This window comes from Microcaecilia unicolor, chromosome 6 (assembly GCF_901765095.1).
Source record: "Microcaecilia unicolor chromosome 6, aMicUni1.1, whole genome shotgun sequence".
Taxonomy (NCBI): Eukaryota; Metazoa; Chordata; class Amphibia; order Gymnophiona; family Siphonopidae; genus Microcaecilia; species Microcaecilia unicolor.
Window position 1 is genome coordinate 141,604,281 of NC_044036.1, and position 23,791 is coordinate 141,628,071.

At 42.4% G+C, this 23,791-nt stretch overlaps 1 protein-coding gene across 1 annotated transcript in view; it reads right to left on the minus strand.

The window, feature by feature from the left end:
* LOC115473003 (NUAK family SNF1-like kinase 1) overlaps positions 1–23,791 on the minus strand; it is a 49,947-nt gene that overhangs the window by 21,770 nt on the left and 4,386 nt on the right. The window contains exons 2-4 of the mRNA XM_030207581.1: positions 9,448–9,568; positions 8,181–8,332; positions 960–1,025 (exon numbers count right to left, since the gene is read on the minus strand). Of these exons, the coding sequence (XP_030063441.1) occupies positions 960–1,025; positions 8,181–8,332; positions 9,448–9,568 (339 nt within the window). The remainder of the gene's footprint in view (positions 1–959; positions 1,026–8,180; positions 8,333–9,447; positions 9,569–23,791) is intronic.

The following is a 23,791-nucleotide window of genomic DNA, read 5'->3' on the forward strand; positions in this document are numbered from 1 at the left end:
AAAAGGGGGTGTGGCCATTGGAGGGGCATGGGTGGATCATGGGCATTCCTACAAATTGCATGCACTGGTATAAATGAATTGGAGAAAATTTTTCATCACTCAACGTGTAATTAAACTCTAGAATTCGTTGCCAGATAATGTGGTAAAGACGGTTAGCTTAGCGGAGTTTAAAGAAGGTTTGGACGACTTCCTAAAGGAAAAGTCCATAGACCGTTATTAAATGGACTTATGGAAAATCCACCATTTCTGGGATAAGCAGTATAAAATGTTTTGTACATTTTTGGGATCTTGCCAGGTATTTGTGACCTGGATTGGCCACTGTTGGAAACAGGATGCTGGGCTCGATGGACCTTTGGTCTTTCCCAGTATGGCAATACTTATGTACTTATGTAGAATATGCCTGATCCATGCCAGGTTTTAGTTGGTGTAAATGGTTGCACCTACATTTTAATCGTAGAGACAGGCGCTACATGAATTCTATAAACTCTGCCTTTAGGTAAGATTTATAGAATAGTGCCAAGCACATTTTTTTTCAGTATCAATTTTTTCAGCGCAATATATATAATCTGGCCATAAGTCATTATAGCGCATATGTTTTCGAATAGCACCTTGCACTGACATGCATAAATGTCAATTTGTGATGTCAATAATGCACAGTGCTTTTATTCTATAATTTGATGTGTCCAACTGGCAACTATCTTTAGGGATCAATTTATAGATTTGCCCTTTAACTCTTCTGGACAGTAACTTCTCAAACTGTTAATGAGGTTTTTTTTTCTTTTGCACTGTTGTGTTGTGCTTCTTATGTTTACCTCTATTAGTAGATTTTATGTGGAAAAGAGGGGGATCAGGAACAATAAAAAAAATTCTTATTATTCATAGTAGTTATTAACATTCAGTTTCACGCACTACTTCTCCATCTGCGATGTGACCTTTTATCTTGGACAGGTGACACTTACCTTTACATTCAGGTTTTCATCTAAAAGAATGTTTTCTAGTTTCAGATCTCGATGCACAACTCCTTTCTGTAAACACACACACAAAAAAAATACAAGAGAAAAGTGAGAAAAATCTATTGAAATTTGAAGACAGTTTTTTCCTCTGAGCTCTCTCGTGCCATCGCTGCAGCCTTCAGCTTGTGTTTCTTTCTCAGTGACACACATTTTTCACCCTGGAGATTTGGTAGCTCATGTCTCTAGTGATCCACAGAGTAGCACTTTGGATGCTGTAGCTGTGGATATATTCCATGTTTTGTTACTCTACAATTACTACCTCTGGCTGAAATTATAATACTGACTCCTGAAGCAGGTGCATTTGGTGCTGAAATGCAGTTCTGCATCAAGTCAGCTTTAGCCATTTTTGAATAAACCACTTGCTTTGGAATAACACTGGTCTACTCCCTTCTTTTCTTTGTGTTGATGTTGCGTTTGTTGCTAAGGGGGTGTGCTTCTGCTTCATGTGTGTTTGTGTGTGTGTGTGTCATCCTCAGTGAAGGTAGGTGTATGGGCACGCAACTAATATGAATTCAGGAGCAAACCAGGTGAATTTCTGACTGGTTTTACTGAAAAAAAAACATTTTTTGGAAGGGTGGTGTTTCAAACTTGCTGGGAAAGTTTATCAAAATGTTTCATGGCAAATTTGATGTCTGTGAATTCACACTGAAATTTTCCACCAAGTGCAATGACCCTTGATGAAAATTTGACATCCTTGATGAAGTGCTTGAACTCCAATGCACATCTGACAATTTGAGGAATCTGCATTGCATTATAGAGTGAGGAGGGGAATAATTTTGAACAAACTAATTCAGAGCCTTGAAGTTTTTTTTATCTTATAAACATTTCAGCTTCTATACAGCAGGGAGCTGGAATATATTCCTAGCTCTTGTAGGTTCAATATACTATTTTTCAAGCTTTTTTATTTTTTAATTAAGCACACTCCTAGGGAAGTGTTTGATGGATCCAAGACTCAAGAGGTGATGTAGTTCAATGGAACTGAGTTCTGGTAATATTAGTCTTAATGGGACAATTTTTAAACTAACCATGCGTCTGCAAGGACATTTTTAAACAGGATCCCCCATATGGAGTTTTTCTTTAAAAATCTGGCCTGTAAGGGGACTCTAGGTACTTCACAGCCATATTTCACACCTGCATTTAATGCACCTGCAAAACGTCTGCAAGGAGCTTTCCAAATGGAAGACCTGAGTGGGTTTTATCTCTCCTGACCTCGACCTGTCCCCTACCCAGTGGTATCTGCAAGTAATGGATCTAATACAGGTGAATCTGTGAGAACGACAAAAGTCTAATAGCAGAATTCTGCATTAACTGAATATGTTGGAGCAAGTTATGCAATAATTCTTAAACGCTGGTGGCACTTACATATGCAGGTTTGTAAAATGGATAAGATACAACAAAAAGCACCAAGAGCCTTCAGAAATGGGACATGGTTCCTTTTATTGCAAAAATCAACTTTTCAATGTGGACCCGACATGGGCCATGTTTCAGTGCACAGCGCCTTTGTCAGGAGTCAAATATGATCTTACTAGCCGTTAAGCCCGTAACAACGGGCTAGTTTTTTGTTTTCCTATGGCCTCCCCCCGTCCACCAACCCTGCTCTCTCCCCCACCCTCCCCCCAGCGTCTGTTTCCCTCAGTTCCGCCCCCTCCTTCCCTCCCTGCTCCCTCCTCCTCCGATTTCCACGGCCATGTCCAAGCCCTCCTCCCTATTGGGCTGTACTGCTGGTGGAGGCGGGGCTTGGACTGCTACACTCTCAGCGTCCCGTCTCTTCTGCGCATTTGCAGGTGAGTTGGTCACTTGCCATTTATATGTTTGACTAGCCGTTGGGCAATTTGTTTACATGCGGTATCTTCAATAAAATCTTTCTGATGTTATATTGATCTGCTAGTATGGGGTTTTGGCAAGGCCCCCCCCCCTGAGGTCGCTGCTACCGGTCCCCCGGAGTCACCGCCACCACCCCTGCACCCGGCCCTGGCCCTCTCTTCAGTATTGAACTTACATCGGCGAAACGCAGGCAGCACGCAGATCAGCTGAGCTCCCATCGGCCTTTTCTGCCTGTGTCCCGCCCTCATGTGACGTAATGTCGGCGAGGGCGGCGGGAGCTCAGCTGATCTGTGTGCTGCATTTCGCCGATGTAAGTTCAATACCGAAGAGAGTTCTCGGGCCAGGTGGAGGGGGGCGGCGGCGGCGACGACCTCGGGGGGGGGGAGCGGTAGCGGTGACCTTGGGGGGAGAGCAGTAGCGACATCGGTGGCTTCGCGCAGTTTCCCTCTCTGTCCCACCTCCATCATCACGTATTGACGCGGGGGCGGGACAGAGAGGGAAGTCTCTACTGCGCATTTGCGAGTGAGTACGGTCACTCGCCATTTATATGTTTGATATGAAGTAAATACTGTGCTCAGCAACCAAATTTCTTCCTAGGCTGGTTAACAGACAGAATTCATTTTTATTTTACAAGGAAGAAATTTGGTTGTTGAGCACAGTATTTACTTCATATAAGATCATATTTGACCCCTGACGCAGGCACTGGGCGCTGAAACACGGCCCGTGTCGGGTCCACATTGGAAAGTTGATTTTTGCAATAAAAGGAACCGTGTCCCATTTCTGGAGGCACTTGGAGCTTTTTGTTCTATCTTGGACTTTGTTCTGTACTTTGGACCCTCTCTGAGCTGTTGCACTGGTTTGTAAAATGGGGCCAGCTACATGTGGAAGTCATGAAGCAGCTGGGTTTGTGCCGTTCAAACACTTATATTTGTAAAATGGCTGCTCCTACTGCATGTAGCAGCAAGTCCATGTGTACTCTTTGGACTGGGTTTTTTTCTTTTTAAAGAAAAGGCTCTAGGTCTAAAATATCACAAAACTGAGCATATTCTGATCTGGATGTCTCAATTCCAAGCTCTATATTCTCTTTAGCTATTAACCATCACGTCTCTGTGCCTCTAGTTGACCAGTACAATATTTATTTATTTTCTACTACTTAAATATCTCCTTGTGTCCAACTGGCCAAATGTTTATTTCTGTATTGAAGTACCCAACTATTTCTTCTATTTCTGTGTGCATGTCTAAATCTATTTATACGTTCAACTATCCTAAAATATCCTTCATGATTAACTATCCAAATGTCTATCCATCTCTTCCATCCAAATAGATTCTAGGACAAAATAATAAAGCTTTCTTTATGGGATAAAATCATGAGTACAGAAGTTCATCCTGACCTCATGCTCATGCAGCATTCAGCTGTGTACTGTAGCCAGCCCAACTGTATAAATAGATAAGAGCGTTAATTTTAATTTCCTTATTCCCAGGAATTATTAAAGATTGTCATTTGCTTTGAATTGAAATGCAACCAGCCTTTGAACAATTTTCTTTCATTTTCTTTCAAAATTACCAAAAGGAAATTTCACTACAATTTAGATTTGTATGTTTTCTTTCATTTATTTACTTATAAGGTTTAATTTACTACCTTTTTGAAAAACTTTATCCAATGCGATGTACAGCAAGAATAAGTTGAACATAGGCAATAGACAATTACTGCAGTAAAATATTCAAAAAAAATTCACATTATGACATAGAGGGGCATAATAGAAGGAAAACGTCTATCTCCATGGGCGTTTATCTCTGAGAACGGGTCCGTGAAGGGGCGGACCGAACCGTATTTTCGAAAAACATGGACGTTTATCTTTTTTTGAGCTGGGCGTTTTTTGTTTTTCAGCGATAATGGAAACCGAAAGCGCCCAGCTCAACAACGAATAACTCCAAGACATTTATTCGTGGGAGGGGCCAGGATTCGTAGTGCACTGGTCCCCCTCACATGCCAGGACACCAACCGGGCACCCTAGGGGGCACTTTTACAAAAAAAAAAAAACAAGGTAAAACAGCTCCCAGGTGCATAGCACCCTTCCCTTGGGTGTTGAGCCCCCCAAATCCCCCTCAAAACCCACTGCCCACAAGTCTACACCATTACTATAGCCCTAAGGGGTGAAGGGGGGCACCTACATGTGGGTACAGTGGGTTTGGGGGGCGGTTTGGAGGGCTCCCATTTACCAGCACAAGTGTAACAGGTGGAGGGGGGATGGGCCTGGGTCCACCTGCCTGAAGTCCACTGCACCCCCTAATAACTGCTCCAGTGACCTGCATACTGCTGCCAGGGAGGTGGGTATGACATTTGAGGGTGAAAATAAAAAGTTGTGAAACGGCATATTTTGTGGTGGGAGGGGGTTTGTGACCACTGGGGGAGTCAGGTGAGGTCATCCCCGATTCCCTCCAGTGGTCATCTGGTCATTTAGGGCACTTTTTGGGGCCTTATTCGTGGAAAAACAGGGTCCAGGAAAAGTGCTCTAAATTCTCGCTAAAAACGCATATTTTTTTTCCATTATCGGCGAAAGGCGCCCATCTCTGATCGCCCGATAACCACGCCCCAGTTCCGCCTTCACCACGCCTTCGACACGCCCCATCAACTTTGTCCGCATCCGCGACGGAGTGCAGTTGAAAACGTCCAAATTTGGCTTTCGATTATACCGCTTGATTTGTTTTTGTGAGATAAACGTCTATCTCCCGATTTGGGTCACAATATAGGCGTTTTTCTATTTCGATTATAAGCAGGATAGTATGCTACCTACAATGTCAACACAATATACATTAAAACATCGACAGCATAGTGCACACTCTCCTTAAAGAGTTTACGCTATTTCCACATAGTGCGTGCTCTTTCCTGACAGCGTATGCATGTGCAATAGTTAACATAAGAACATAAGAATAGTCATAGTGGGTCAGACCAATGGTCCATCTAGCCTAGTATCCTGCTTCCAGCATGGCCAATCCAGGTCACAAGTACCTGTCAGAAACCTAAATAGTAGCAATATTCTGGATTCCCAAAGAGTAGGAACATTCCATTCAGAAACCCAAATAGTAGCAACTTTCCATGCTACCGATCCTAGGGCAAGCAGTGGCTCCCCCATGTCTGTCTCAAAAACAGACTACGGACTTTTCCTCCAGGAACTTGTCCAAACCTTTTTTAACCCAGACATACTGACTGCTGTTACCGTATCCTCCGGCAATGAGTTCCAGAGCTTAACTATTCTTTGAGTGAAAAAATAGTTCCTCTTATTTGTTTTAAAAGTATTTCCATGCAATTTCATTGCACATGCATCAGGAATAGAGTGCACACTGTGTGCAAGTTGTGCATAGTCCTTAAGGACAGCTTAAGGACTATGCACAGACCCCTGGATTCTATAAATAGCACCCAGATTTGAGTGGGTGGACTTCCAAAATGCACATCCAACTTAATTGGCTAACGAGCTATTAACCATCAATAACTGGATGCTAACAACCAATTATTGATGTTAATTAGCACCAATTAAGATTTCCATGTGCATCTGGCTGCAGCTATTCTATAATTCTGGGCGTCTAAAGCCCATAGCATGCAACCCAAAAGAGGGCATGGCCATGGGAGAGGCATGAATGGGTCAGAGGTGTTCCAAATATTTGGATGCAGCATTATAGAATACGGAGTCAAATTTCAGCAGGTGTAAGTTGAGCGTGAAAATCGGTGCTAAGCTTTATTCTATAAAGGACACACACCGTTTAGAGAATAGCGCTTAGTGCAGATTTTTTTTCCAGTGACAAATTTTGAGCGCCATTTCTGCCATTTCAGCCCGTTCTTAAAGACAGTCATTTGAAAATTAAAAAACCCCAAACGACCACAAACAGTGGTCAGCAATTAAAAAATCAATATTGAAGTTTGTACCTGAGACAATTGAAAGTTAATGGGTCCTTTAACTAAGGTGCGCTAATGGATTTAGCACACGCTAATGATTAAATGCCCATAGGAATATAATGGGCATCTTATCATTTAATGTGTGCTAAATCTGTTAGTGCACCTTATTAAAAAGACCCTTAAATGACTTGCCCAAGCTCATAAGAAGCAGCAGCAGGATTTGAACCCTGGCTGTTAACCCACTGTTCAAATCGCTACTCAGTCATAAAAAGAAGGAAAAATCTCATAACATATGTTGTTGTTATTAATTCCTGTACTGTAATACAAAACAGCTGTTTCCAAAAGTATTGTTTGAAATTTTCATATACAAAATAAATATCGCTTTGAATTAGCAAACCTCACAGCTTGCATAAGGTTGTTTTAGCTGTCTGTATGTTTTTACATTTTTTTTTCACATCGAACTAATTGGAACGAGGGTTGGTTTTAGATTACTGAAATGCAGAAAGTATTCAAAGTTGAAAGAGAATAGACAAAATGTATTTATTTATTTAGTTAACCTAATTTGTTACACTGCTTTCAAACATTATATCAAAGTTGTGTACAAAATAGATTATTTTAACAGACATAAAAAGACAAACAAAGTGACAATCACATGACCTTGTATGACAGGCACAACAGGAGGAACTTGAAGAGAAAGCCACAGCATGTCAAGGGAAAAGCACACAACTAGTTTCCAAGTTTATTTACAACTTGATACACTGCCCTGGAGGAGATCACTTTGTGCTATTTTTGGGTGGTCCTTCCCTTCATCAAATTCCTTTCTAGTGGTAGTGTGTAGGCTATCGTTCTCCTCTGGTATCTATCACTCCCTCTCTCCTGCCTGCTTAAACCACACTGAATACTGACCCCAGAAGATCCTCAGGTACCAAGAAATGTAGGCAGAAACCAAGAAAATGTGGCAGAAAGATAGAGCAATATTTCCCATTGTTTTGGGTGCCACTGGCTTGATTAAAAACAATTTCCAAGCACACCTAGATAAATTACCTGTCCATCTTCTGAACTCCAGAAGGAAGCTCTTTTTTACATGATGCAAGTACTACGATGGACATTAGCGGTAGATCCGAAGAACTGAAATCACACCCTGGCTTAGGAGGAAGGCGCATTACTCTCATAGTATTTGCAAAACAAACCTATTTGGAGACATTGCCTCCAACACTTATTATAAAGACTGTAAGCCTGAGCCCTGAAAATTATGGCTTAAGAATGTGATCCAAGATTTACAAAAAGACTCCGGAAGGGTTATTATATTTTCATTCTTTGCCTATAAATTCAGGCAGCAGAAATAATAAACCTTGACGAAAGGACAGTGAAGTCTTCCTCCTCCATTAACTAGTGCAGTTTCCATTAAAATTCCAGCTAAGGAAATATCCAGAATGTGTTCCTTCTCTTACCTTGTGACAGTAGTGCACCGCTGAGACAATCTGTCGAAAGAATCGCCTTGCCTCATTCTCTGCAATTCGTTGCCTGTTGTTCACATAATCATAGAGTTCACCATTGCTGGCATACTCCATGACTATAATTATCTTATCTTTGTTCTCGAACACTGTAAAAAAAAAAAATGTATATATCATGAGTGTTTTAAAAATTGACACATGTCTCCTGTTTTTCTCTACTGTGCCCTGATCTAATATCAAATATTAGTGATTATACACTCTAGTAGGGATGGACACCCAGAAAGTGTGGGTGCGTCTTTTTTTGTGTGTAAATATATGTTGTGAAGAGAATGCAATATGGAGTGAATTTTTGGGAAATTACAGTCTCCAAAATTCTATATATGGTGCTGAAAAAAATGGTTATGGGTGGGAAAATGGGCATATCATGGGCATTCCAAAATGTATGTGTATACTTATAGAATATGGCCCGGTGTGTCTAAATCTACGTGCCAGGATTTACTCCACGTTTTTGTTGGCGTAAAAGGAGGCATGTTGTTTTAGGCACATATAAATCAACTAAGCATATTCTATATAAGTACATAAGTATTGCCAAACTGGGAAAGACCAAAGGTCCATCAAGCCCAGCATCCTGTTTCCAACAGTGGCCAATCCAGATCAAAATACCTGGCAAGGTCCCAAAAAAGTACAAAACATTTTATGCTGCTTATCCCAGAAATAAGCAGTGGATTTTCCCCAAGTCCATTTTAATAATGGTCTATGGACTTTTCCTTTAGGAAGCCGTCCATACCTTTTTTAAACTCCGTTAAGCTAACTGCCTTTACCACATTCTCTGGCAACGAATTCCAGAGTTTAATTACCGAAAAACTTTCTCCGATTTGTTTTAAATTTACTACATTGTAGCTTCATCGCATGCCCCCTAGCCCTAGTCCCATTTTTGGAAAGTGGTGCCTAAATCGAGGTGCCGCTTGTAGACTATGCCCAGTCGACATTGATTTCCATGCCAATTTTTTAGGCACCATATATAGAATCTCCCCATATGTGCTATTGCATAGACAGCACTCAGCTAATTTTCGGCGGCATTTCTTGAATCCAGCCCTAAGTTTATAGAATAGAGGGTATAAGTCATTTACACCTCCTGTAACTCTAAATTACTGCTTGTTGATGTCAATTATTGGTATGTATCATTAGCTAATTTAATTAGATGCGTAAATGACCCTATGTGCACAATTGCTTGCTTAATTTTTATTTTAGCTCCTGGACTAACCTTCATAAATCTGTACAATGTGATCATGCTTGAGCAGAGCTGTTATTTCAATCTCCCGCTGAAGATGCACCCTGTCCAGCTCGTCTGTGATCTTCTCCTTCCGAATGGATTTGATGGCAACCTTGTGAGAAATGAAAGGAGTTGATTTTACAAAATGTATAGATCAAAATGTACACAGCACTCGGGGGTCATTTTACTAAGGTGCCCTGAAAAATGGACTGCGCTAGTGTTGGCACGTTTTTTTGAGCGCACACAGATCAATTTTTCAGTGTGCCTGTAAAAAAATGCCTTTAAAAAAATTGTTGCCAAAAATGGACGTGCCGCAAAATAAAAATTGACGCATGCCCATTTTGGGTCTGAGACCTTACCGCCAAACATTGACTTAGCAGTAAAGTCTCATACGTTAACCATGCAGTAATCGCCCTATGCGTATCAAGTCGGAGTCACCGCCCAATTTTCACCGCCCGTCAGAAAATGAAATATATTTTCTGGTGCACGTAGCAGACGCATGTCAAAAATGAAATTACTGCGTGGGCCATGCAGTAGCCAGGCGGTAACTCCAAATTGACGTGCGTCGGGCACGTGTCAGCACCTATGCGGCTTAGTAAAAGGACCCCATAACATAACATGACACCTGTAGAACTATCACACTAATGAAGATGGCAGATTAAATTTAACTTCTACGCTGTACCTGGAACTAGATTTACAATTAAGTTATGACTTTTCTTACCTCCTGTCAAGATATACCTAATGCCTTTGTAAACATTTCTTGAACCAGGGGCGTAGCCAGACAACAGATTTTGGGTGGACCTAGGCAAGAAGTGGGTGGGCACCAAGTGTTATCCCCCCTCCCCCCCCCCCACCACCACCACCACCACTACCACCACCACCAAAAAAATATCTCAGCTGGTGGGAAAACATTTCTTTCCACCTTGGCAGTCCGCAGCAGGCATGTGCTGAAAAATGAGCATGCTCAGGTGCCAGTATTGTGCAGAGTAGTGTTTTCGTTACCATCAGGGGGAAGCCTTCAGCTGGCTGTGCTTGGGATCCCCACCAGCTACCGCTAAACGTGTGCTACTGTTGGGTGGACCCGAGCCCTAAATGGGTGGGCCCTGGCCCACCCAGGCCCACCTGTGGCTACGCCACTGTCTTGAACGTTGCTTTTGTAATACCTATTACAGTTCTGCTAGTACTAAATGTTCTGTCTAAGACCTGTTCTATAAGGGCCATTTTGTTTCAAGGACCTCAGGTATATGTTCGTAATGGTTCCTGTAGAAACAACTGATGACCTTTCCCAGAAACACTACTGATGCTCTGTGGAGAAACTGCTACGGACTTATCCTGCACATGCTCTTTATGAAGAACTTTTTCAGATGATATCAGGGTCATTCTTTCTGTAGAACACTTAGCAATGAAAAAGTAATAGGGGTTTCATGGGGTATAATTCTCAAAATATGTAGAGGTTCCAGGACCTGAATTAAGTGTGGTGAAAATGCCTCCAGCTCACTTTGCCGAAAAGAGTTTCTGCAAAGCATGTTTCACCCAATGCTGAGATCAGTACTCCAAAGCATTTATGTGGTTGAAGGCATCATCCTTCATTGCATAACTGCTTTTTTCTTTATCCACATTTATAGCTGTTCAGTATTATTCTTTGGACAAATAATTGCAAGATTCCTGAGGCAGGCACTTTGAGCCGAAACATAGTGCCGTGTTGAGTCTTTTATGTAACAATGCTGCCAGTGCTTATACGTAGGGATGTACAGCTTGAAAATATTTGTGTCGTGTCATTTCCAGAGTCATTTAGAGGAATGTTTGCTTGTTTGTTATAAGAGTGAGGTTATGAGCACATACTCCGGGGGAAATTCTATATATGGCACTGGGCGGTAGATGCTACTTCTGTGCCGATTTCTCCCTCTTTGTACAAAGAGTGCACAATATTCATGGAAGTGTGCACATTATTTGAAAAGAGTTAAAAGTCTGACAGACAACTCAATATTGACTTCATTGTTCTAGAAGGTTCCTTCTTTAGGAGTATTGTAGCCAAGAAGAAATGGAGGGCTGTTAGGTGCAACAGCGAAGACGACTCAAGGACAATGGACGAAGCTTCAGATAAGAAAGACTGTTTATTAAGGATGGTGGAGACTCGACACAGTTGTGTTTCGGTCAACTAGGCCTGCATCAGGAAATCATCCACCGAAGATATTTCCATAAACTGCGGGTTCACGCTTGAAGTTCTTTTGTCTGCAATAGCTTTTGATTTATTTATTTATTTTCTGCATTTAGATCCCACCTCTTTGCAGGCTCAATGTGGCTTACAAATACCGTAGTGGCGATCGCCATTTCCGGAATAAGAAATACAGAAGAATGTTCCAATCAGAGTATATAGAGTACACAGTAGGGTAGTGAAAAGCGCTCAATAACGACAATGTGATAAAGTAACCAAAATAAGAATAATTCAATGTTAACTAATTCTGGTACAGTTCTGATGTCCTGTTTTTTTAAAAAGGGTCCTTTTGATAAGTCTCTCTGAACAGGTTAGTCTTTAATAGTTTCCGGAAGGCTGCCAAATTGTGTGTTGTTTTTATGGCATTTGGCAGTGCATTCCAATGTTGCGTACAAATGTAGGAGAAACTAGATGCATATATTGATTTAAATTTAAGTCCTCTGCAATTGGGATAATGGAGATTCAAGAAAGTATGTGACAAACTTTCTTACTTTTGGCGCACCAGGCGCATCAATTTGTTAAAATACACAGACGATGAAAAATATCTTCAGTGGATGATGGTACTGACACTTCTAGATTATCGTGTTGTGCTTCAAAGGCGCGTACCGGATTTCTCATTTTCAATATGCTTATCCTCTTTCTAACCTTTCTTTCTGCATCCCACTTTGAGCATATTTTAATGGCGCAACCTATGTCCAATGTCAACAAATACAGTATGCTTTATGTGTGATATACCCAATAGTGTAATCCCAATTAGCCTAAAACCCCTGCAGTTTGACATCAGAAGGTGCCCTATGGTGGGAAGAGAGAGTTGTAACCACTCTCTGCTACACAGTATAATCATGAGAAACCTACGATTGCTTCTATTTACAATCTACTGCCAGAGTCCATCAGTTGTTGGGTTTTTAAATGACTGGTAGGCAGGTATTTACCATTTTTGTCTCGGAGTTTAGAAAACAGAGGGACAGCTGCTTCATTCATAGCTTCAATTTTGTATCCTTTCAAGCGCCAGTGCTACTGTAACCATGTGCTATAATTACTCCCCATTTGCTTTTCACAGTAAATGATACTTTTCATTATCGTCCTGAACAGAACAGTTTAGTTACTCTCAGAACCATAACATTTACAAGTTTGTTTTTCATTCGGGAGCAACGGTTTTACTTTGAGCACCATAATGTGAAGATGGCATTTCATTTCTGAAGGGCAAAGGCTGTAACAGAAGAAGATCCCAAGTTAATTAAATTAAAATAGACTTTTACAACAAAAAGATGCAGCACAAATGATGAAATACTAGTGAAGGTTTCTTGTATCCTCTTAGTAATAAGATTTCCACATACTACAATTCTATTAAATCCCATGAACATTTCTATGACTGAAGTATATTTACCGGGGTGTGGAGGAGTAGCTTAGTGGTTAGAGAGGCAGATTGCAAACCAGGGAAGCCAGTGTTCACATCCTATTTTTCTCCCACTTGACACTGTAGGCCAGATTCAGTAAAAGGCTGTACTGCTATGGATTTACAGCCTGTCTCACTGACACAGACTACTCAATAATTGCCGTGGGTTCTTTTGGATTCGTATTAATCATTGTGTTTATATAGCTAATCATTGTATATACCTTAATCATTGTAGAATTTAGCACCTCTAATAAAGGTTTCATTTATCTAATACGAATCCAAAAGAATCCACGGTAATTACGGAGTAGTCTGTGTCAGTGAGACAGGCTATAAATCCATAGCAGTAAAAAAAGGTGCTGAAAACCAGCATCCTTTATAGAACAGCATATAGGACCAGATTCTCTATATGGTGCTGAAAAAATCTGCACGGAAAACATTTCCACCTAAGCATATTCTATAAGATTGCGGTTTGGTATATAGAATACACTTAGCTGATATACTACTACTACTACTTATGATTTCTATAGTGCTACTAGACGTACGCACCGCTGTACACTTGAACATGAAGAGACAGTCCCTGCTCGACAGAGCTTACAATCTAATTAGGACAGACAAACAGGACAACCTAGAGATAAGGGAATATTAAAGTGAGGATGATAAAATAAGGGTTCTGAACAAGTGAATAAGGGTTAGGAGTTAAAAGCAGAATCAAAAAGGTGGGCTTTTAGCTTAGATTTGAAGACGGCCAGAGATGGAGCTTGACGTACCGGCTCAGGAAGTCTATTCCAGGCATATGGTGCAGCAAGATAAAAGGAACGGAGTCTGGAGTTAGCGGTGGAGGAGAAGGGTGCAGATAAGAGAGATTTACCCAGTGAACGGAGTTCCCGGGGAGGAATGTAGGGAGAGATGAGAGTGGAGAGATACTGAGGAGCTGCAGAGTGAATGCACTTATAGGTCAATAAGAGGAGTTTGAACTGTATGCGGAAACGGGTAGGAAGCCAGTGAAGTGACTTGAGGAGAGGGCTAATATGAGCATAACAATACTGGCGGAATATTAGTCGTGCAGCAGAAATCTAGTGCCTACAACTATGCACCTTCATTTACACCGATGAAAATGTGGCGCACATCCATGCACATAGATTTACTCAGACTGAGCCATGTTCTATAACAACACGGGTAAATTTGGGAATGCCCACAAAATGCCCATTTCCCCTTTAGAATTTAGGCGCAGTTTATTACATACAAGTCTGGAGCTGAATAAAGTTACTTCAACCCACCACTGGCTGACGAGATTCCTTGGTCCACCCCTACTCCTCTGTTTTGGCTGTTGGTCTATAAGTGGGGGTTTTCATACCCTGACCTATTGGTTGCTGTTCTCACTTACCGCATGACCATTTCTTTTCCCAAAAAAAAAGACAGCCTTTTACCCGCTGCAGTGAAAGGGGGTCTCAGCATGCACCAAAAACACACGCTGATGCTAGCACAGGCCCCCCTTTACCGCAGCTTAGTAAAAGGATCCTTAAATGGGATAATTGCATTGTGCATATACATAATACCGAGGGGCTTAATCGAACGGGGCCGGCCATCTCTAATGACGGCCCCGTAAAGTGGCGTACCCGACTGTATTATCGAAACAAGATGGCCGGCCATCTTTCGTTTTGATAATACGGTCGGGGACGGCCCGGCCAAATTTCAACATTTCGCTCGACCTTAGAGATGGCCGCCATTGGTTTTCGCCGATAAAGAAAACTAAGGACGGCCATCTCAAAACCAGCCAAATCCAAGCCATTTGGTCATGGGAGGAGCCAGCATTTGTAGTGCACTGGTCCCCCTAACATGCCAGGACACCAACCGGGCACCCTAGAAGGCACTGCAGTGGACTTCACAAATTGATCCCAGGTGCATAGCTCCCTTAACTTGGGTGCTGAGCCCCCAAAACCCACTACCCACAACTGTACAACACTACCATAGCCCTTAAAGGGTAATGGGGGGCACCTAGATGTGGGTACAGTGGGTTTCGGGTGGGTTTTGGAGGGCTCCCATTTACAACCACAAGTGTAACAGGTGGGGGGATGGGCCTGGGTCTGCCTGCCTGAAGTGAACTGCAGTACCCACTAAAAACTGCTCCAGGGACCTGCATAGTACTGTCATGGAGCTGGGTATGACATTTGAGGCTGGCATAGAGGTTGGCAACAAAATGTTTTGATTTTTGGGGGTGGGAGGGGGTTGGTGACCACTGGGGAGTAAAGGGAGGTGATCCCCGATTCCCTCCGGTGGTCATCTGGTCAGTTCGGGCAACTTTTCAAGGCTTGGTCATGAACAAAAAGGGACCAAGTAAAGCCGGCCAAATGCTCATCAGGGCCGGCCTTCTTTTTTCCATTATCGGCTAGCTAGCCATCTCTTAACCATGCCCCCGTCCCACCTTCGGTACACTGCTGACACGCCCCCTTGAACTTTGGCTGGCCCTGCGACGGAAAGCAGTTGAAGCCGGCCAAAATCGGCTTTCGATTATACCGGCTTTAGGAGAAGGCCGGCCATCTCCTGATTTGTGTCGGAAGATGGCCGCCCTTCTCCTTCGAAAATAAGCAGGACCATGTACTATATTTTGAACCTGCATAACCCTGGAGGTTCATTTTTAGATATAGCATCATGGAAAAAGTATCTCAAAGACGTGAAGCGAGCATTAAAGTTTATCTCTCCTCAAATGCTTTAGCCCTCATGAAAGCACATGCCAGCCCAGCCTCTGCATTCCAGCCAAACGTCAACCTGTTGCAAACAAGTGATAAACAATCCAGATGTTCCTTCAGGCCCTGCATTTCCTGTGTCTAGACTTCTTCACTGTTAAAGGACACAAGAGTTAGTTCTGAGAGGTGACTTTAAAAAACCCCAACAATTATTTTATGCGGGTGTTGCTAGCAAAGTGCAAACGTTCTGGCGGGAGGTATTTTCAAACACTATTTATTTATTCCAGAATGTATTATGTAGAAAATTGCTTCATTCACCTCATTAATCCAACAAAAAATGTGAATAATTCTTTTAATATCTGTGCCACAAATAATCTAATCGAAATGGCCGGCATTTCCTTGAAAGTAAAGGAAATCACTAAATTCCTGCTCCTAAGCAAAAGTTAGAGACAGAGACGGGGAGAGAAAACTTAACAGATCTAGCAAGCTTAGACTCTCTGTATGGCTCAACGCCACATGCTAGCAACTGAGCTCCTCTCCTGAGGTGAAATTCTGAGTCTTCAGCAGGTGGAACTAGAGAAAGGCTTAGGCAGAAAGGTTCATACCTGCTGGTTTATTGTAAAGCCTGATGGACTAAAGAGTTTGTGCTAGTTTACATCTGTGGGGAAAAAAGGCTAAGGGGGAAATTCTTTAAAGTGATGCCAAGACTAAGGGGCCACAATGGGGCAAGTTTAATGCCAATTCCATAACGGCATTAAGGTGCACCTGGCCCATTATCTAACACCAGCATAAAGCTACTCTTGTGCACCCAAACTTAGGCACAACCACTTAACGCCAGTATGTGTGACTTACCGCCGGATAAAGCTTTTGGTGCCAACTCATTGGCATTTCTGATTTCATGTGACTAATGTGGAGCTACGTTCACGAGCTACTATTGGTTTTACCTTTGACTAAGCGCCATAGTTCTAGATAGGATTCAAGCATTAATACATAAGTACATAAGTATTGCCATACTGGGAACGACCAAACCTTTTTTAAACTCCGCTAAGCTAACCGCCTTTACCACATTGCATTGTGTTCCGTGGACTCCTGAGGAAGGCAGTTGTGCCGAAACACAGCCCGTGTTGAGTCCCATGTATGAACTAATCCTATCCAATTTTTCAAAACCTTTACAGAATCAGGGGGTTAATGTACGACAAACTTTTGAAACAAAATTTTTTTTAGCATTTTACAGACTAGTGTATAATGCGTTATAAAACCGCTGACACTGCAGGCTGAACACGGCTCCATTAGCTGTTTATTAGGGGGAAGAAATACAGTGACTGGGCACCGATTCTGTACTGATGACTTCTCGTCTGAATAAATGCAGGTATGGTTTCAACGGGCAAAGGTACAGCGTGAAGGATCGAAAGAGGAAAGGGAAGAGAGGTGAGATCTTTAGAGGAAGTGACGAGTTTCTGGTTTCTATCCAAGAAACATCTATTTTATTTTTTGGCACTAGGGATATTTTACTGGATAAAACCTAACATCAGAAGCCCCAGTTAAAATACAGAGAAGCTCTGCTGTTCCTGATGGTAACAATAGTGAGGGTGTAATTCTCACGGCTAGGACATATCAATTTACGTATTATAATGAGAGATACTTGCCATTCTCTAATGGGACTGGAGTGGCCTATTTCTTGAAAACTGCCTTCTCTGCTCCATTTAATTTTCTTTTTTCCGGATGTAACTTTTAGGATGCTGATCAGTAAGTTCAAGTGGGAGTGTTTTTTGTGTTGTGTCATTAGATAAGTTTCAATACAATGACAGGCAGGAGAAGATAAGGCTTTCTTATTCTGAAAAGGTTTAACAATGGTTTTTATCACAACCTCATTAACGAAAAGCAAGTTTTAAACGTAAGATGTCACCTGAGCCAACCTTCCTTGGCATAAATATTGAAGGTTTGGCGTGAGGTAGCGGAGAGATCCTCAGCTCTCGGCAGGGCACGAAGGCGTCCGTGGAATGCACGCGTATGCCGAGAGAAGTCAGCCGCTTCCGCAGGCTCAACTTTTCTGGCTGCCAGGGGAGGAAGAGCATATGGTATTTAATCTGCAGCTCCGGCTGAAAAGATGTCAAGTTTGTGACTGTCCCAGTTCAGTCGTAGGACTTTAATAAATGTCCTGCTGGTCAGCTCCTCCTCCGTGCAGATGTTTCTTTTTTGTTGGGGGGGGGGGGGGGGGGGGAGAAACAGAAGTGAGGCAGAGGCTAAAGGTGTATTAGCTAAAACTCAGCTAAGGATGATATGTGTCGGTGTGTGTACTGTTGCAATTTATTGCACGTCCTTCAAATGCCCCAAAAGCAGAATTCTTAGTGTTCCAAACTATAATTGCATTCATACAATGAATAAACACAGATGTGCACTGTAGGAATTGTACATCTTGAGCTGCTGCTGCTACAGCTCCAATTCAGAAGTAAGGTTTGAGATTAAATACATTATAGATACAAGAAAGGAGCTACCAGTGATCCATCCTTTTGTCCTGCTTCCCCTTTCAGGTGTACCAAAGAAGAGGGGTGGGGGGAGCTTACATCAAAAAATAAAACACTTGTGTAAAACATTGAATGAAATTCTACAGAGACAAAAAAAAGTAAAGACCTGTGATGCCTCGCAGGAATCCAGACCCTGGAGATTAACTTCTAAGCACCCCCACACGCTCCAGACAGGCCACTTCATGGTGAGTCACGGGCCATCTGGCACAGCTGAACAGAAGAGCACGCCACCCTGCGCATTCCTCCCTCCGCATTGCTAAATTCTGTGATTAATTCCAAACAGCAACTTGCATGTGGTGGTGGTGCAACCTAGAAAGAACACGTGCCAACCTGTTAGCAAATTTAACAGTGGTGTGTCTGTGTCAGCATGTCACAGTAATCTGGCACTTTCCAAAAGGAAGGGACAGCTGGCGTATGCATTTTCCTGCTTGCTGTGGGAGGGCATTAAGCAGGTCTTTGGGTGGAGAAGGCATTTACCTTCTACAAGTGTAAACTAGCTTAGGTGATGATTTATGCAAAGGGATGATTCACTCACACCTTGGGATGTATGCAGCATGTAAATAGGCCACAGGTCTAGCTTTTGCTGCCTTCCTGCATCCTTCACCTTCCCAGGATACCCAGTTTCCATAAGTACATAAGTAATGCCACACTGGGAAAATACCAAGGGTCCATGGAGCCCAGCATCCTGTTCACGACAGCAACCAATCCAGGCCAAGAGCTTCCCAAACGTACAAACATTCTATACATGTTATTCCTGGAATTGTGGATTTTCCCCAAGTCCATTTAGTAGTGGTTTATGGACTTCTCCTTTAGGAAACCGTCCAACCCCTTTTTAAACTCTGCCAAGCTAACCGCCTTCACCACATTCTCCGGCAACGAATTCCAGAGTTTAATTATGCGTTGGGTGAAGAAAAAGTTTCTCCGATTTGTTTTAAATTTACTACACTGTAGTGCTGAGTGAGGCTCAGATGCCCTGTATTAAAATTCCTTTTATTTCCTCTTGATCTGGATTTATTATTCATTGTCACCTCTCTCTATTTCTTTCCCCCCTCATATATATCTTCGCTGATCTGTTTCTATGAGTCCTGGAATGCAAGACCTTTGAAGCCAAAATGGTTAAATATGTTGACACCCACCAGACAGGACTTAACAAAGATCTGGATTTTCTAGCCCATTATAAACCATGAAATTTCACTGCTTTGTCACCCTCTGATCACCATGCATATCTATCTCCCTGTCCCCCATCCTCTCAGCCCTCTCTGTTTCTCACCTAGCCCACCCCTCCCTAATCCTTTCAGACCATCACTGAAATACTTTGATGTTTCACTTATATATGCTGTTACTTATGAACATTTGCTTATTTCTGATCTGACGAAGAAGGGCTACCTTCGAAAGCTAATCCTTAATCTGCACTCCCCTAACAGCAAAGGTTTAAAATACAAACTAATACACGCGTCAAACTTTACCTACTTGAGCACACAGTTATGAAACGCATTGCCGCGCAACTTAAAAACGATTTACGAACTAACGAACTTCCGCAAACTATTGAAGACCCATCTCTTTAACAAGGCAAACCACAAAGATCAACCAATGTGAATATACACAACTCCTCCACATATATTCAGAACTGTCTTACAATATCTGCTTGTAATACTTCTATCATGTCTTATCATTATCATGTTTGCCCAAGTTCCTCTGTAACACTAAATGTCTATTTTCCAATATATTTCCACTATTCATGATGTATTGTAAGCCACATTGAGCCTGCAAAGAGGTGGGAAATGTAGGATACAAATGCAATAAATAAATAAAATAAATAAATATGAAGTTAGTCCAATAAAAAAGGTATCATCTTATTTTCTTTTCTATGTTTTATTTTATTCTATTTCTATTGACTGCTTTTAGAAGTGGACTAACACGGCTACCACATCTCTCTATCTTTCTAAAGCAAACCTCTGTCTCACCATTCTACTTTGAAGAATGCATTAGTTCAGAAGTGCTACTGATAAGCCTTTGTTTGCCAGCTGGCATTCCTGTGACATAAGTACAAATGAAGAGATCAGGAGCAACATTTTGCAGAGGGTTTCCCATGGCGGGGAGTGTGTGGGGGGGGGGGAGATATTCCCCTATACCCCCCCCCCCCCGCTATATCCCCAAACTTAAAGAAGGAAGAGTGGTGAGGTGCTTATGCACTCAGCTGCTGGCAGGTAGAACTGAAATACCTTCATTGGAGAAAAGTGGTCGGAGGCAGTGTGGTAACATTTTAGGAGCAAGCAATGTTTTCCATGCTCTGTCTCCACAACCACAGCGCAAGGTTGCTGGGCCTCTTCTGGACTGGGCTCCCCTGCACCGCAGGGGCTGCTTGGGACAAATTTACACTACTGTGCCATTCTACTACTACTATTTATCATTTCTATAGCGCTACAAGGACAGGGCAAGTGAGCAGTGGTTAGGAGTCAAAAGCAGTGGTAAAGAGGTGGGCTTTAAGTTTGGACTTGAAAACGGTCAAAGAAGGGGTTAGACATACAGGCTCGGGAAGTCAACTCCAGGCATGAGGTGCAGCAAGATAAAAGGAACGGAGTCTGGAATTAGCAGTAGAGGAGAAGGGGACAGATAAGAGAGATTTATCTATAGAACGGAGTACCCGAGAGGGGGTGTAGGGAGAGACAAGAGTGGAGAGGTACTGGGGAGCGGCAGAGTGAATGCACTTATAGGTCAATAAGAGAAGTTTGAATTGAATGCGGAAATGGATGGGGAGTCAGTGAAGTGACTTGAGGAGAGGGCTAATATGAGCATAGCAACTTTGGTGGAAAATGAGTCGCGCAGCAGTCTACGCCAATACGTCTGGCTTTTCTGTGTTAAAAGAATCTTCTGGTTGGGGGAAAGGGGGAGAAGGAGAGTGTTGCTGTACAAATGAGACCAGGCCTGCCTGATCACAGAACGAAGCATCCAACCTCTTTTCAGCATTCAGTTCTGATGACGTCACCTTGCTGTGAGCCACTTTGTTTTGCTTAGACAGAATTTCAGAGATGTTTAAGATACTTTTTTTTTCTGTGTTGAAGAAAACTAAACCACAATCATGTGTAGGCTAGTTAGAAAATCTTAAATCTTCATGAGACTGGATTCTCAGTCCACAGAAAATGTTGTACAGATGTTTTGTAGCTAGTCGCTGCGTCTGCTCGTACAGCAGGCCATATTTTGGACTTGGTCCTTTCCCGGTGGACCAACTCTTTTTCCCTCTACAACTTCCTTCTCACCTTCTTCCCCTGAATGGACCATCCTTTAATCTCATTTTTGTTATCCCTACCTTCCCTTGTACCCCTCCCCGTTCCACCTTCACTATGTTCCTCCGTTCGACTCCTGTTACCTATCTGCTATAACACTATTATTTAAGAACTTTCTGTCTGACTTTGCTTCCATTTCACTTTCTCCCTGGCTGCTACTTGACACATTACAGGCAGTGATCTCCCAGAATGTTCCCTCCTGGTTGACAGCTTCCCACCCTCATACGAAACCCTGGTTTAAGGGTGATTTTCGTCTTACAAAGAGGCAGCTTCATAAGAACATAAGTTTCTAATATCCCTTTCCTGTGCAAATTGCTCAAAAGATTTGTCTTTAATCAGCTTTCTCAACATGTGGAAGCCTCAAATATGCTTCACTTTTTCCAAGCTGACTTTCATACAGGTCACTCTACTGAAAGAGTGATTGCTTCCGTCCTTAATGACTGTTATTCTTCTGTTGACCGTAGTAATGCACCACTCTTACAGAGTAACATAGTAAGTGACGGCAGTTAAAGACCTCAATGGTCCATCCAGTCTGCCCAACAGTCACGTTTATTCTCAATTCAAGTTTAAATCAACAATGAACGTGATATTATATACTTGATCATGGTCTTTCTTCGTTGTTTCTGGGACATAGACCGTAGAAGTCTGCCCAGCTCTGTGCTTGTGTTCCAACTACTAGAGTTGCTGTCAAAGCCCACTCCAGCCTATCCAAATCCATCTTGTCATTTGTGGGACACAGACCATAAACGTCTGCCCAGCACTGTCCTCACATTCCAAATTACTGGAGTTTCCATCGAAGCCCTCTCCAGCCCATCCTACAAAGGTATTAAGTACAAATCCTTCTACTCATCCAATTTTTGCTTTTTAGGCAGCCAGCTTCGGAATGATCTACCAAGATCTATCCGTACCTTTAACGGCCTTTTGCCCTTCAGAAAAGCACTGAAGACCCATCTCTTCAAGATAGCTTACCCTAACGATTCAACCTAACCAAAGCTTGCCCACATGATTCTTATTGACAATTGTTATACATTGACCATGTTTCCCATTATCCTTTTTGCTACCACATATCCATTCCTCTCCATCTTCCTACGCCTACCTCCCAACGCTCATTTCCTTCTGCACCCAATCCCTCCTATGCTCAATTTACTTATCCGTTAACCCCATTAATTTTGCGTTTACTACAAACTGTATATTCTTCTTACGACTTTGTAATTCTTTATATTGTTACTATGTAAGCCGCATTGAGCCTACCATGTGTGGGAAAGCGCAGGGTACAAATGTAATAAATAAATAAATATGTGGGACTTAGACCGTACAAGCCATCCCGGCATTGGTCTTAGTCTTTACAGCCAGAGTTGCCATCTAAGCACCACTTGACATGCAAACACATATGCAACCCTTCTGTTTTTTATATACCATTCATTTTCTATTAGAGATCCTCTTAGTATCATTGTGCCTATTTAGCAGCATTTGATTCGGTTAGCCACTCTCTTCTCTCGAGAATTGCAATGTTGGTGTTCTCTGCTGGTCCTCTTCTTTCCTCTCTAATAGGTGTCTCCAGGTTACACTTTCAGCATCCACATCGGGTTATGTTCCTCTTTACTGTGGTGTACCTCAGGGCTCTGTTCTTTACTTTTTAATATCTTTCTCGGTCCCCTTGCTACCCTTATTCAAGAAACCTTGGTTAGATGTTACATTTATGCCAATGATATTCTTCTGGTCTTTCCACAGGATCCTTATAACCTGGATCTGACTTAGGTTTAGCTAGAGCAGCGTTCACAAATCTTTTTCAGGCTGTGACTCAATGGTTATGGCTGCAGCCATGTCTGCGACCCTGCCGAGGTGCATTGTAATGACATGCCTGGCTGGGTCACAATCCACAGTTTGGAAAGCCCTTGCTTAGGGTGCCTCATACCCTTGTAGCAGCACTGGGGATCACTTCAGTCCCAAGAGTATCACACTATTCTCCCGACTGTGACCTGGGGGCACCAATTCTCTTTCAACCCTTAGTAGATTTCAAGCTGCTAAGCAAGGAAACAGATTCCGCTGGACAGTGTAGCAGAACAATCACCTTCACCAAAGACACGTGGAGGGGCATAATCGAACGGGGCGCCCAAATTTTCATGAGGACGTCCTCGCAGGATGGCCCCGTAAAGGGGAGGGGTAACCTGTATTATCATAAACAAGATGGGCGTCCATCTTTCGTTTCGATAATACAGTCGGGGACGCCC